At 37.3% G+C, this 15,144-nt stretch overlaps 2 protein-coding genes and 1 long non-coding RNA gene across 3 annotated transcripts; all 3 read right to left on the minus strand.

Moving 5' to 3' along the window:
• Positions 1 to 585: 585 nt before the first annotated feature.
• On the minus strand, positions 586 to 2,068 carry LOC149663445 (uncharacterized). The gene is made up of 2 exons (XM_089842204.1): positions 1,563 to 2,068; positions 586 to 1,260 (listed from the first exon to the last, which is right to left on the minus strand). Exons 1-2 carry the CDS (start codon positions 2,043 to 2,045, stop codon positions 586 to 588), a joined length of 1,158 nt encoding a protein of 385 aa, XP_089698330.1. The 5' UTR covers positions 2,046 to 2,068.
• A 500-nt stretch (positions 2,069 to 2,568) lies between these two features.
• Positions 2,569 to 3,421, minus strand: LOC149663446 (uncharacterized). The gene is made up of 2 exons (XR_016368558.1): positions 3,066 to 3,421; positions 2,569 to 2,993 (listed from the first exon to the last, which is right to left on the minus strand). It is a non-coding gene; the product is annotated as an uncharacterized LOC149663446 (long non-coding RNA).
• A 642-nt stretch (positions 3,422 to 4,063) lies between these two features.
• Positions 4,064 to 14,774, minus strand: LOC149663447 (uncharacterized). The gene is made up of 3 exons (XM_089842206.1): positions 14,526 to 14,774; positions 6,549 to 8,502; positions 4,064 to 4,117 (listed from the first exon to the last, which is right to left on the minus strand). Exons 2-3 carry the CDS (start codon positions 7,245 to 7,247, stop codon positions 4,064 to 4,066), a joined length of 753 nt encoding a protein of 250 aa, XP_089698332.1. The 5' UTR covers positions 7,248 to 8,502; positions 14,526 to 14,774.
• Positions 14,775 to 15,144: the final 370 nt, after the last annotated feature.

Here is a 15,144-nt window from a genome sequence, read left to right on the forward strand (position 1 = left end):
AAACTCTACTCTCTCGCTATACCTCAACCGTATTCTTAGTCTACCAGTATGATTTGTAACATTTGTCCATATCAAAGCTGAATCATATCTCGCCACACAAAAAGAAAATGTCCCCAAAACATGGAAGCCACAACCCAATCACACATAAGCTTGGCTCCCACTTAACCAAAATAATGACCTAAAACTTTAGCATGGCCATTTTCACAGGCCTTTGACTGCAAGCGTTAAGTTTGATTTCACATGCGACGGAATTCCGACCGAATTTAGTGGTCGAGTAGGATGACGTCTAAGGAAAGTCTCTTCAAAAATGTAAAATCTTCTTCTGATATTTCTTTTGAAACCATGAGCATATCAAACCACCCGGGTGGTTTGATATGCTTATGGTGAAGCACATAGGAACCACTAACTAGGCAATGCTGGAACTACTCACAAATTTTAAACATTGAACCAAATAGCATAAAAAAACTCTTTAGGCATTCCCAGTGTATTTTTCTTTATTTTCGTTCAGTTACCAACATTATTAAGCAAATATGTCAATTTTTTCTTCTTCATCATTATTTAAGGTTTTTTTTTCTGGTTTAAGTTTTACCCAGTTTTCTGTGGTTGAGGTTGACTAGATCGAGCAACCACATCTTGACTAGTTTGAGCAATCCCACCTTGACTAGTTTGAGCAATCCCACCTTGACTAATTTGACGGCGCGGATCTTGACTAATTTGAAGGCGCGGATCTTGAAAAATTTGAAGGCGCGGATCTTGACTGATTTGACTAGGTGAATCTTGACTACTTTGACTAGGTGCATCATGATTAATTTGACCAGGCGCATCTTGATTAATTTGACCAGGCGCATCTTGATTAATTTGACCAGGCGCATCTTGATTAATTTGACCAGGCGCATCTTGATTAATTTGACCAGGCGCATCTTGATTAATTTGACCAGGCGCATCTTGATTAATTTGACCAGGCGCATCTTGATTAATTTGACCAGGCGCATCTTGATTAATTTTACCAGGCGCATCTTGATTAATTTGACGAGGCGCATCTTGATTTATTTGACCAGGCGCATCTTGACTAGATTGAACAGGCGCATCTTGATTAATTTGACCAGGCGCATCTTGATTAATTTTACCAGGCGCATCTTGACTAGATTGAACAGGCGCATCTTGACTAGATTGAACAGGAACATCCTGATTTGGCGTCAAACGTGGAAAAGCGGGAGCAATGGGTGGTCCAGACTTGGAATGCGCAATATAACTGGAAACCTTAATAAATAAATTACAATTTTAAGTTCTAATGGGGCCATTCCGAATCAAGACACACTGCTAACGGACTCGATTCATGTGTACACAATGTTTTTAGACTAGAAAGAATAATACCATTTACACAAGGAGGCGTGGCTCTTGACTCCACCACCGAGTCAGGTCCCCTTGTGTAAATGGTATGAATGCTCCTAGGCTAAAAACATTGTGTATAAGTAGCACTGAAAGTAATAAATTATTTCAAGCCCAGAGGTGGTTCCCTCTCGAAGTTCCCGAACTACACTTGACAGTAGTAGATATAATACCTGATTTTCAAATCTGTCTAAGGTCGCAAGGTCAAAATCTAAGTCCTCGTCGTCAACGAAAATTTCTTCCACGTCCGTAGCTTTTTTTCCCGCAGAAGTGCTGGGCAGAGGCCGAGAAGAACTGTTGACGCGGTTGTACGGAGTTACTCTATGCTTGGATTTGTTTTTAGAACAATCAGCTACAAAGGGCCCTAAATTCCCGCAACCGAAACATTTTGATCGTTTAGAGAATGTTCTAGATGGAATAGGTGGAATTGGTACGTCATCTGGTTCACCGTACTTCGTCTTGAATATATTTTTTAATTGCATTTCATTCAGGGGTGCCGCCTTGTTTAATCTAAACATTCTAGTTCTAAAGTCTATGTTTGCACCAAGTCCACAGAGAGTTATGGCGCCTAATTCCACAAAGTTTTCTTTAGTCGAAATTAACATTTTATGTCCTTCCAATTGCTTATTTTCTAGTTTGAGATTTACGAATATCATTCCAATGCAGTCTGTTACATCTTCGACTGCTTTAATGTTTTCTGTGGCTGTTCTTTAATAACTGGGGCAACTAGAAAATTGTGAAGCCAATATACTAACGTAGATAATAGTATGGACTTTGTTCAGATCTATGCAACATCGTACTAACAATAGTATTAGGACATAACGTTAACAAAGTTAATTTTGTCTGTTTTTCATCGAATAAAATGAAAATGTGGGGAATATTTTTTGATAATTCGAGGCAGAGTGTAATTCTGTAGCTAGTTAAGACAATTTTAACTCAATATTACGATAATTTTGGTTAATTATTGCATTTCAAAATGAATTTTATCCTAACTTAGCTAGACCAAAAAGGATATATATACTAAGCCAAATCATCTCCACGGCACCGAGCTCAGTATCCTAAGCTTGGAGCAGGTAAATCCTGCTGCCTCGGTATCGAGGCTTTAACGGTCTGGAGTGGACCGAAAGTTAATTACACACTTAAATTATGCCTACATTTAAGATTAATGGAATAGTCAGATTTCATCACATGACCTCTTTATTTCAGGGTTATTTGGGTCATACAGTTTTTTAACACATTAAAGAAAGTTAATAAACACGTCATCTCCACATCGTAAAGCTTCACGGCGCCACAAATACTCGCATAGGTGCATGTAAGTCCTTGGTTTGAACACCTCCTCGACAAATACTTCTTTTCAATATAAAGTAATAGTCAATAATGTAGTACTATTGAGGCGATGATCCGGACATAATTCGATGCGGAACCCCCCTCCACGGCGTTCGCTTCCAGTCCATCATCCCATCCATTGTCCGTCAACTTTACAGCCTCGATGGTACTTCATTTTGCCAATTTTGGTCTCGTCTATCTCTACCACCAAACCCACACCCCCAATTTGGTATTCCTCCACCATCATTTTATCTATTGTCTTAATAGTTAGCTGCCACCTTTTCCAAAATATTCTCCTATTAATTAGTTGCTACCATTTCCATAATATTCTCCTAATAGTTAGCTGCCACCTTTTCCAAAATATTCTCCTATTAATTAGTTGCTACCATTTCCATAATATTCTCCTAATAGTTAGCTGCCACCTTTTCCAAAACAATGGTTTCAATAATTCGTTGCCACCTTTTCCAAAATATTCTGCTATTAATTAGCTGCCACCTTTTCCAAAATATTCTGCTATTAATTAGCTGCCACCTTTTCCAAAACAATGGTTCCAATAATTCGTTGCCACCTTTTCCAAAATATTCTGCTAATAATTAGCTGCCACCTTTTCCAAAACAATGGTTCCAATAATTCGTTGCCACCTTTTCTAAAATATTCTTCTATTAATTAGCTGCCACCTTTTCCAAAATATTCTACTATTAATTAGCTGCCACCTTTTCCAAAACATTCCTAAATGTGTTAAAAAAGTGTATGATAACCTTGAAATAAAAGAGGCCATGTAATGAAATCTGACTATTTCATTAATCTTAAATTTAGGCATAATTTAAGTGTGTAATTAACTTTCGGTCCACTCCAGACCGTTAAAGCCTCGATTGCGAGGCAGCAGGATTTACCTGCTCCAAGCTTAGAATACTGAGCTCGGTGCCGTGCAGATGATTTGGCTTAGTATATATATCTATTTTGGTCTAGCTAAATTAGGATCAAAACACATTTTGAAATGCAAAAATTAACCAAAATTATCGTAATATTGAGTTAAAATTGTCTTTACTGGCTACAGAATTACACTCTGCCTCGAATTATCAAAAAATATTCCCCACATTTTCATTTTATTCGATGGAAAACAGACAAAATTAACTTTGTCCAAATACTATTGTTAGTACAATGTTGCATAGATCTGAACACAGTCCATACTATTATCTACGTAACCATTTTAGCTGCATAATTTTCTAGTTGCCCCAGTTACTAAAGAAACCCCTTTTCTGTTAATCTACCAAACGGGAAATTGCCAAGCCTTTCCCAAAGCTTTGCTGACAGTCTTGAAAAATATCTTTCACTTCGAATGAGACAATCACACGTTATCTCCCCAACCTTTACTTTCTGGAAAAATGGTGGTGTTTCGGGTCTATAATAAATATACCAATAATTTAGTTAGTATCAATTACTTAAACCACCTTATTTCCCTATCACCGGAAGTTAGCCTTAATTTAGGGCTCATACAACTATTGGTAAACCGTTTTTCCTGAAATAACCAGGTTTTCTCTTATACATATCATTCATATCCCAGATTCAAGCGTAATAAATATTTTAAAACGTAAACAACAAAAACGAATGTTACTTATAATACTTCCATATCAGGGAAATATTTGATTTTTTTAGAAAAAAAAGGTAAATTTAGAGTTAAATTGGAGGAAAATTAAGCTATAAAAGTTTAAATTGTGGAAAATATAGAATACAAAATACAAGAAAATAAGCAGTTATGATACAAATATACTAAAATGTAATAGAAAGTGACTTAATTTTAAAACAGTAAACGGAAGCAGACAAAGTCAATATTAAAATGGCCAAATTAAACTTTGAAATGGGATGCACAGCTTAAAATGCAAAGTAATTGTAGTATCAAATATTTGCAAACCATTTTGTTGGACTTCAACTATTCCCCCTCCCCCCCCCCCCGACTTTCTCGCGAACAAATTTGTTTCCCCTGACATTTTCCGGTTTCCAGATTTGTATGAACCCTTACTTAAAAATCAGTTTTCCAAATGAACGCTATCGAAGCAGATGAAAAATTTCCTTTCCGTAACTCCTCTCCACGTATCCCAAAAAAAAAAGACTGAATTCCGGTGATAGAGAATGAAGTGGATTCTTCACGGGCCACTAAACTAAGAGGACATTTCAGCTCTGCTATCGGGCGGCGCTCAAGCTAAACGGTTTTTACTAGTGTCGCCTCTAGCGGTAGTTTTTAAAAAGCGGAACTACGTCATTTCGGTAACAAGGCGAGTGAGGCTGGAAAACAGTATTTTTAAGACTAAGTAGTATTGAGTAAAGCTTACCATCTGTCTTTTTAAGGCATAGCTGACTTTGAAAACAATCGTCTTTAAATGTTTAGAACACAGGTACGTATAGTGCTTAAAATTATGAACTGTTTCTTCTTTTATGACATCTGATTACGATATCTTTCCCGCAAAATCGTCAACAGTTCATTGAACGTCGTATCTACTTTCAGTTATTAAATCTGATCCGACCTAGCGCTATCTGAACGATTTCTAATCTTATATCTGTTCAGATATCTTTATAATTTTACAGATATCCGCGTTTAACTTTATACACTGATTATACAGGGTGTTTCTGAAAAGTCCATCACAAATTAAGGGGCGTGTTTATGGGACCAAACTGAGCGGAAAGTACCAAAGAACATGGGGTGTACAACATTTTGTTACGGAGATATGGCCTTCCAAACATTCGCCCCTAAAACAAGGAAATATCCAAAAATGAGGAGTAACACTCAAGACCGACTAACCAGCTTGTTTAAAATTACTAGACAATTTCAATAGCCTTTAATCGAACAATTGATTTCTACCTTTACTAATCAGAAGCGTATAAATGAGTAGAAGTATGCCTACGGTGGTAATGTAAAATTAATCCCAAGTGACATGATGTTTCAAGATCTTCCCAGCACCAAGTAAAATGGTTCTGATTGAAGGGACTTTTATTAGCACAGCGTAAACAACGTTATTTTCAGGAATTAGTCCAAATGTCCACGGGCGGCATTACAAAAACGAGGCAGTCTTTCGAATGATACTTGGACATGTTGGAAGATCCCTGGCTTGTTCCTGTTATCTCAAACCGTAAAAAGCTACGCAAATCTTCATCATCACGGACAACACTCTTGTACGTTAGGTATGACCTTGAGAAAACCTAAAAGGACATCTCGAATGTATTTGAAAAACCCATCTCCAATTAAGGGGCGTGTTGTTTGTTTCCAACAGAGTAAACTCGCCCAGAGAACAATTACAATGCAGAGCCACGTTTCGGCGTTAATGGCCCACAAAGGTGGTCCCAAAAACAAGAACAAACTTTAATTTGTTTCGTTCAGTAAGTGTTTCATGTGTCATAGATAAAACGCCATGATTAATGCACGAAGAAAATGAATTTATTGACAAGTTTTAACATTTAATTGCAACTAGTTACAAAAATTGTTCAAAGTGTTCACCACCCGCGTTAAGGCACACATTAGCACGTCTTACAAATGATTCCCTTACACGTTGAAAAATGCCTGGAGTTTCGCGAATTGTTTGACAGCCGTGAATTATTCGTCGACGTAGCTCTTCAACATCGGGCACTTCAGTCTGATAAACTAAGTCTTTCAGGTGGCCCCAAAGAAAGAAATCACAAGGGCTCAGATCGGGTGATCGAGCAGGCCACTCCACAGGTCCACCTCGACCTAACCACCGCAAAGGGAAGGTCGCGTTAAGATAATTTCGGACCGCGATGCTGAAATGTGGTGGTGCACCATCGTGCATGAACCACATTCTGTTTACCAAACCTAAGGGTACGTCTTCGAGTAGTTCCGGTAAATCGTCCCGTAAGAACTGCAAGTAAGCCACACCGTTTAACCTGGGCTCTAGGAAATATGGCCCAATTAAATTGTCACCCACAATACCACACCACACGTTTAAACTGAATTGTACTTGGTGACTTCTAACGCAAGTTGCGTGGGGGTTTAGCTGGGACCATTGATGTTTATTATGTAAGTTAATAATACCATCCCGTGAAAAGTTAGCTTCGTCAGTAACCAACAAATCCCGTGGGAAATCGATATCGTTTACTTTAGCCAGAAACCACTGACAAAACGCCGTGCGTCGTGGGTAGTCCGCTGGATTCAAACCTTGAACTTTTTGAACATGGAAAGGATGAAACCGGTGGCTTCTGAGGATTTTCCACACGAGCGTGTGGTTTACGCCTAATCGGCGACCAACTTGGCGGGTACTTGATTCAGGCTCGTCCTCGAAAATGGTGAGAACTTCGTCTTCTACGGCCTCTGGGATGGCTCTCGCTCTAGGCTGAGGTCCAGCCGGTTGGATTCGTCCATCTTGCCTCAAACGTCTGTCCACAGCCTCGAACGTCAGTCGATTTGGTAGTCGCCTCTGCGGAAATCTTTCCTGATACAAGCGTACAGCTGCAGCGGCATTCCCCTCGGCTAGTCCATACATTAGGTGCATATCCGCATATTCGGCATTTGTGAAGAAAGGCATTGTAACAGACTTCGTTGAATTATGAGTTTAATAAAACAAACACATGTACGTGAAACCTCTTTTATTCCTTTCTTAAAAAACATAGTGCTCTGTTTTAGTGCTCTGTTTTTTAAGAATAGGCGAAGTTCTCACTATTTTCGAGGACGATCCAAAAACAAGCAGCCGCCAATTGGTTTGCTGATTAAGAAAAAACCACACGCAACTTGCGTTAGAATTCACAAAGTACAATTCAGCTTAAACGTGTGGTGTAGTATTGTGGGTGACAATTTAATTGGGCCATATTTCCTAGAGCCCAGGTTAAACGGTGTGGCTTACTTGTAGTTCTTACGGGACGATTTACCAGAACTACTCGAAGACGTACCCTTAGGTTTAATAAACAGAATGTGGTTCATGCACGATGGTGCACCACCACATTTCAGCATCGCGGTCCGAAAACTTGTCAATAACATTTTCTTTGTGCATTAATCATGGCGTTTTATCTATGACACATGAAACACTTACTGAACGAAACAAATTAAAGTTTGTTCTTTTGTTTGGGACCACCTTTGTGGGCCATTAACGCCGAAACGTGGCTCTGCATTGTAATTGTTCTCTGGGCGAGTTTACTCTGTTGGAAACAAACAACACGCCCCTTAATTGGAGATGGGTTTTTCAAATACATTCGAGATGTCCTTTTAGGTTTTCTCAAGGTCATACCTAACGTACAAGAGTGTTGTCCGTGATGATGAAGATTTGCGTAGGTTTTTACGGTTTGAGATAACAGGAACAAGCCAGGGATCTTCCAACATGTCCAAGTATCATTCGAAAGACTGCCTCGTTTTTGTAATGCCGCCCGTGGACATTTGGACTAATTCCTGAAAATAACGTTGTTTACGCTGTGCTAATAAAAGTCCCTTCAATCAGAACCATTTTACTTGGTGCTGGGAAGATCTTGAAACATCATGTCACTTGGGATTAATTTTACATTACCACCGTAGGCATACTTCTACTCATTTATACGCTTCTGATTAGTAAAGGTAGAAATCAATTGTTCGATTAAAGGCTATTGAAATTGTCTAGTAATTTTAAACAAGCTGGTTAGTCGGTCTTGAGTGTTACTCCTCATTTTTGGATATTTCCTTGTTTTAGGGGCGAATGTTTGGAAGGCCATATCTCCGTAACAAAATGTTGTACACCCCATGTTCTTTGGTACTTTCCGCTCAGTTTGGTCCCATAAACACGCCCCTTAATTTGTGATGGACTTTTCAGAAACACCCTGTATATACAACCATTCCAGTACACATGAAAACCTTCAATTATATAGTCAAGACAGAAATACAGAGATTCATGTAATTTTAGAAGCGGGAATAGAGAACAGGGTACTTTTTGCGTGCGTCAAAGTCCACGACACCCTTCCTTGAGATGGGGGGGGGGGTATGAAAGAAGAGGCTGGTCATTGTGGCGGAGGTAAAAAGCAACGATGTATTTTTGGCCGTCACCGTCAGCAACGTCATCAAAATGTAGTTTAAGTGAGCCTGTTAGATAATTTAAAATTTTCGTTACGAATTGAAGGGATTGGATCTATGAGTCGCACTGAAGTAAATACTAACCGTTCTTCATTCCTGCTAATAAAATTACACGGATCCCTGGTCAAGACTAGTCACTGCGTTTTGATAAATCATAGCCCCCCCCCTCTGGCGCGATAATTTCTTTCTATCTTTATTAAATAGGTGGAACAAATTACAATGGCAACCATTGTTGTGATTTTGAATAAATTGGTGCCACACAAATAATTGCCCGCTTCTAAGGACAAGTATTACCTCGTACCTTGTGATGTGAAATTAACATATATTTTAAAAACGGTAATTTACTCCGTAAATTACTGATTCAAATTTTGCGAAATCAAAATTACAGTTCATCACCAAATTTGTTAATTTCAATTTTACGTGCTTACAGTAAATTAAATTTCAACAACGTTGAATTGTGAGAACTATATAAAGTTTTTTACATGATTTTGCGGCAGCCGTGGTCTTTCTAATCCGATCTTTAACTAACGATTTTTAGTTCTGGCTGGCGCCTGGCAACTCCATTTTTAAGTAAATACAGTAGTAGTTGATCATTTAAATATAAAATGAACTTTTAACGCGTAATGAGCCCTTGACCCAAATAAAAGAGCACTAGCATGTGCGTGTGACTACTTGGTCCGGCTTTCAAGTAAACACCACTTCAGTGACTAACAATGAATCACTATTTTAAGCTAGAACAGCCGCATGAACGAAAGGGGTACAGAGGAAAACGGGACTCCGAAGTAAGAGAGGACATTGTTTTAGTCTCAGGAAGGATAGTACACTTGGTTTCACTCCCAGGACACAAAAATTTCAAAAATGTTTAATAATTTTTACCATTATAAAATTACGAAAATTTGGTAAATTACCACCGGTAGTTTACGGACGTTAAATTACTGACTCACATCTCTACTAGTACCAAGTCAATTGTTTGGGAAAATAAACTGAACTGCTTCCCTCGGCATCCTACCTACAACAAACATCCAATTTGCCTGGATTTTTTTAAGTATATGCGTTATAAATACATTTGAAACGTATAAATTCTTAAAAGGTATTAATCCGAAACTACGACCGATGCCACAGATATCTGTTTCAAATGTCTACAATCTGGTTTTTATCTCAGATATGATTTGATCCGAATGTGTATATGAAAAATGCATCTGATCTGAACAGAAAACGGTCCTCAACTGTTTATCTGATAGCTGAAATCAAGCAAACATATTTGATCTGTTCGGATCACAAATCAGATAACTTTGTTCGGTTTAAAGCACTAGGTACGTATTAGGTCCAATGTCATCTACTGTAAATCCGTTCTTATACTTTGCTAACCAGTTTACCCATTGAATGCAATATACTTGTTTAGTTTTATATTCGGGAAAGGGTATAAACCAAACTCCTTGCATATGAGGCTTAGTGCTGTAGCGACTATCGCTGTTGCTGTTAGGGAACACACAATACTTTACACCCGTTATAAATAATAGAGTTAAATTAAGAAGTAAACATCAAAACTAAAAAGCGAGACAAGCCTAAAGCTATTATAATAGTAGCAGAAGACAGACTGGCAGAGTCAAAGTTCATGTAATTAGTCTATTGTACGGTAGATGGCGTTGCGGTACGTGTTACACGTTCCGGTTCGACCCCCTTTTTCCCTCCTAACTCACATAGGTGCCCGTTTCTTTGAAGAGGCACACCTTTCGTATTGGCAAAGCTAGAGCTTAAATGTCCTCTTAGTTTAGTGGCCCGTGGATTCTTTATTACGATTTCTAACCTCAAAATAACTGCCATGAAATCTCAAATCGAGCACCATACAAGAAATATTACGTCTGAAAGTAAATTAGATTTATTAAAAATGGATGACATTAGTAATAATTAATAACCTTTAATCTAAATAATTTTCATCACACCAATCTTGGTGATACCTGATTCTAGCTGCTATATTGGTAATTATTAACCACTGACTCTTATGTCTATCAAGGACCGTGCTTGGTGAATGAGATAGAATATGCTATCGCATTGTGCTTGGTTAAATGGTTGTGGGGGACATTTTGTTGTATTAAGATCGCAACCCAAATGGCGCTGTTGTCAACAGATTCTCCCGTAATGTGTATTAAGCCCATTTTTAAAACCCTGATAAACGGCGCTTTTTTGGCCAGAATTCTACAGGGCCGGTAGGCCCTTGTAGATATGAAATGACACCCTTCCGTAATGTTAAAGAAAAAGTCACACCTTTTAGGGTTAGCGTCCCATAGAAAAAGCATTAAAAAAAATTCGGTTTTTTAAGGAAATTGAGACAGGCCATACGGAAAAACTATAGCGAAGTTAGTTTTAGGAATGCTTCTAAATTAACAAGCATTTCTTAAATGAGAAACTTACCTGTTTCGATTTTTAATTAATGAATTCTAATTTTTGTAATTTAACTAATTAAGATAGTACGTCAAAAAATTACTTTTGGGTCAGAAGTCAGCCTAACCTCCTAGCGCGTTTAAACTTATTTCCCCATTTTCGTTCTCATTGATAACTAGAACGGCCTAGCTTTTTGCGTGCTAACAAGTTACGTTGATAAATTTCAAACGTTTGCTTTTATGTGGAAAATTCCTAATTTCATAGCAGACGACAGTAAGGCAACTAAAATTAATTACTTTGGTATTTCATCCGAGCTTGAACACCTTTATTTGGATATGCTAATTATCTATAACACCCTTAAGAACAAATACTTTGTTATCAGTCGAATTTTCATCTAAAAAATTAATTCAGGTAAATAATTACAGTTAATAGAGGTTTTTATATCTTTTGAAGTAAGTTTTTCGACGTTCTTTACGGCCAAGGCTTAAGTTGTATTTTAGTTAGTCTATGAAATTATAGTCTTTATAGTGTAGTGTCTGTCCTCTTCAAAGATTATTAAAAGGGCTTATTTCCAGCTCTCATTTGTTTTGGAATTCTTTATATAGTCTGCTCCGTTTTATGCTAGAAGCATTTCCTAACCAGGCTAACCCCAGGTTTTTTTACTGTATTTACCATGTGCGCTTCCAATTTGAAGTAAAAAATGGCATATTTATTCAAATTATTAAGGTGTTGAAATAAAGGTAGTGCTTTTCACCCTTTGTAAAGATCGAGAACTTCAAAATACTACTGGAAAGATGAGAAAAAGTTCAATGTGTTTTCCTTACGGCAGTTTTAAGAGTCGTCGTGTTTACGTTAGCGCAGTTAATAGGCCTTTACATAAAATCCGTATGTTGCCGGGGGAAAAAGCAGAGACGAAGGCTATTCTTCCCTCCCGCGAAAAGAAAATGTTGCCGGGGGAAAAAGCAGAGATGAAGGGCGTTCGTACCCTCCCGCGAAAAAATTTATAGAAAGGCCTATTCAACATTCTCATTTGAGGTATACAAGGTTTCATTATTTGTTAATCTCACTAAAATGCTACTAATTGTGAAGTTGTGTGATATAATTCCTGAAACTCAACCAACGTAGAGGACCAGATCATTCATTAAAACAATTTCTATACTATTGAACCAGTGTATGTTATGTTACGTTAATCATTTTAAAAACCATTTGTTACCAACAGTGGATTTTGTTAATTCATAAATATAACAGTGGTGCTGGTTAATCCAGGAGGACAGCGTCGTTATGTAATTTAATTAGTCAAATAATTTCCATGTTTACATCTGCGCAGATTTTTCAAACGTAACCACGTCAGCAACGGAGGGTTACGTTGTTCGCTATCTCCACAGTTCACATTGCCGTTTGTTTATTTGACTAAATTGCTATGAATTGTTTAGGTATTGAATTTAATTACTGGTATTCAAGTCAAAGTTGCCAAACTATAGAATCACATCATTCATTAACATATGTTATAGATGATCTTTATGTTACCGAAAATTTAGCACGGGGTGTGATAAAAATTGAACGCAATGTGTTGGCAAGAATGAAAAAACTCTTTTGAACTTTACTATAAAGGTAATTTGAAACTCATTTTATAAGCTAAATCAACACAGCCAAACCTCAATCCTTCATAAATTTAAACTTAATTAAGTATAATTAGCGTGAATTTAAAGATGAATTGTACATATTTTGGATGAGAACTCGAGTAACTTAAGATTTAAACTGAACAAGCTGTTAGTATAGCCCCATGTTTTCTATTTCACACTTAAGTTAATTTAAATTATCTTTAAAATACATTAATAGGCGCGAAATTCGAAAGTGTAGGGTAAAATAAGATTCAAAAGCTCCACTAAAAATTGCAATTAACGTGAAGTATATATTGAAAGGCATTTTATAACCTAAATGTACACTGCCGAAACACAATCCTACGTTAATTGGCACTCAATTAAATATAATTAACGTGAAATTAAACCAAATATATTCATTTTTTGGATAAAAACTCAAATAACTTTTAATCTTTTTTAAAACTACCCAAGCCATTGGTATAAATCCCAATGTTTTCTATTTCACACTTAAGTTAATTTAAACTATCTTTAAAGTACATTAATTGGCGCGAAATTCAAAAGTTTTGGGTAAAATAATGACTGGCAAAAATGTTAAACTTCACTAAACGTTGCAATTAGGGTAAAAAATTCCAATAAATTATACTTTTAAGCTTAATCCACTCTCCCGAACCGCGCTCAAATTAATATTAAAACATCACAAGTTTTTCGCACAACCACAGATGTTTCCTATTTCACTTTCAAATTAATTTAATTCATCATTAAAATACATCGAAAGCTCTTACATATTTTAGGGTAATTGCAATTAAAGTTAATATTTTATCGAAACTTGTATCCACACTAGATAAACCGTTAAATTAAACTTAATCAAGTATAATTAATGTGAAATCAACCCAAAACACGAATGTTTTTGGGAAATTCATGGATACCTTATAATTAAACTAACAAATTATAATTAAAACTACACTTATCTTACACTCAGCCTCCATTTTCCTGTTTAATTCTTACACTTAAATAAATTGTCATTTAAAAGCATTTTTCGCATATTGAAAGAGAGCCATTGAAAAGGAGCGAAACTTAAAGTTGGGGGGGATGTTACAGTATTTGTGCCTTTTTAACAGGAGTATTGTTACAATTTTAACACTACCAGACTTAGAAATAGCACACGTCCACTGGTCCAAAACCAGTTTATTGGTTGCTTGGACCAGTTTTTAATTGAAAAAATTAATAATTAAGTTTTTTGATGGGAATTGAGGCGGGACCAGTTTAAAAATTCAAGCTTTCTTCCAATTTCTACTCTTAACTTTTCTCTTTGAAACACACCAACCGCATCACTCTAGAGTTTAGACCCAAATGAAGGGCTTGCCAAGTGGTACCAGGTTTTGGTAGTGGTATTAAGTTAGATTTAAAACTACACGGTAGTCGGCAGTCTCGGCACGATTGGAATTTTGAAGTCTCGCAGAGTCAATTTAGTCAAACCTATCCTTTATGGTCAAACTACCTTGAACCTTCTCGCAAATGGGCTAGCGCCTATATATATATAAATAGCCCATATATATATATAAGAACCCGCATAGCAAGGTTTTTAGTTCGTAAGAACCCCTCCAAATTTTGCCCCAGTGGGGACTCGAAAATTGGCATGGTCGCTCTATTGTTAAGAATCGATGCACGGTCTTCAGTTCGTCAGAACCCTTTTCGGTGGAAGTCGGCCTTTAATATAAAATTTTACAATCACCAGTGGTTCCAGTGTTTTGGGTCATCTGAGCCGACGCAATACACCCAGCAAATATTACCATATAGGTCGAAACCTTTTCACATTAGTGAACGGTACATGACTCTCCGAACTTGCCCACCAACCTTAATAACCTAAAACTATAAAACGTTCGTGTACAAGAATGATTATTGTTGTGGCTTGACACTCGCTAGCGCCTGAAGGACCGATCACTCAGTCTAATCGGTGTACATTTGTAAGAGAGTAGACCATTTTAGAAATTACATACAGAGAATTAAAACACAGGTGTGATGCCGCCATTAAGGTCTTCTCTCTCTCTCGAACAGAAGCACCGCTATAGGCAGTGCAAGTTGACTAGCCTCCTGCTTGTAGTCAACTTTGTTACCGTCTGGCGGTGACCCTTGGTGCGAGGGATAATACCCAATGGTGGCCTCGCCACTGTGTGTTTTCCGAAATGGTATTTACGCGTGCTAAAATGATTATGCGTAATACGTTACCGGTGTACAAGTAACGCCAACAATGTAGAAAGGGGTGGTGACGTTATAAAACTCTAAAGTACGAAGAGGGAAATTGCAGTGCAACCTTTCCTTCATAGTCGCGACATTAGAAATGTAGCATTTCGATATACGAAATTAAATGTATGAATTCGTGCAACACCCTGGTTTGGAATCGACTTTTAA

The sequence above is a fragment of the Phalangium opilio genome, unplaced genomic scaffold (assembly GCF_054372755.1).
Source record: "Phalangium opilio isolate 3A_F unplaced genomic scaffold, DU_Popi_V2 ptg000062l_1, whole genome shotgun sequence".
In the NCBI taxonomy this organism is placed as follows: domain Eukaryota; kingdom Metazoa; phylum Arthropoda; class Arachnida; order Opiliones; family Phalangiidae; genus Phalangium; species Phalangium opilio.

Excerpts from the sequence above, each read along its gene's own strand:
- LOC149663447 (XM_089842206.1), bottom strand. The coding sequence starts at position 7,247 with ATGCCTTTCTTCACAAATGCCGAATATGCGGATATGCACCTAATGTAT. Across the intron at positions 4,118-6,548 it reads TACCGGAACTACTCGAAGAC|ACCCGAAACACCACCATTTT; the intron begins GTACCCTTAGGT and ends TATTTATTATAG.
- LOC149663445 (XM_089842204.1), bottom strand. The coding sequence starts at position 2,045 with ATGATATTCGTAAATCTCAAACTAGAAAATAAGCAATTGGAAGGACAT. Across the intron at positions 1,261-1,562 it reads TAGACAGATTTGAAAATCAG|GTTTCCAGTTATATTGCGCA; the intron begins GTATTATATCTA and ends TTATTTATTAAG.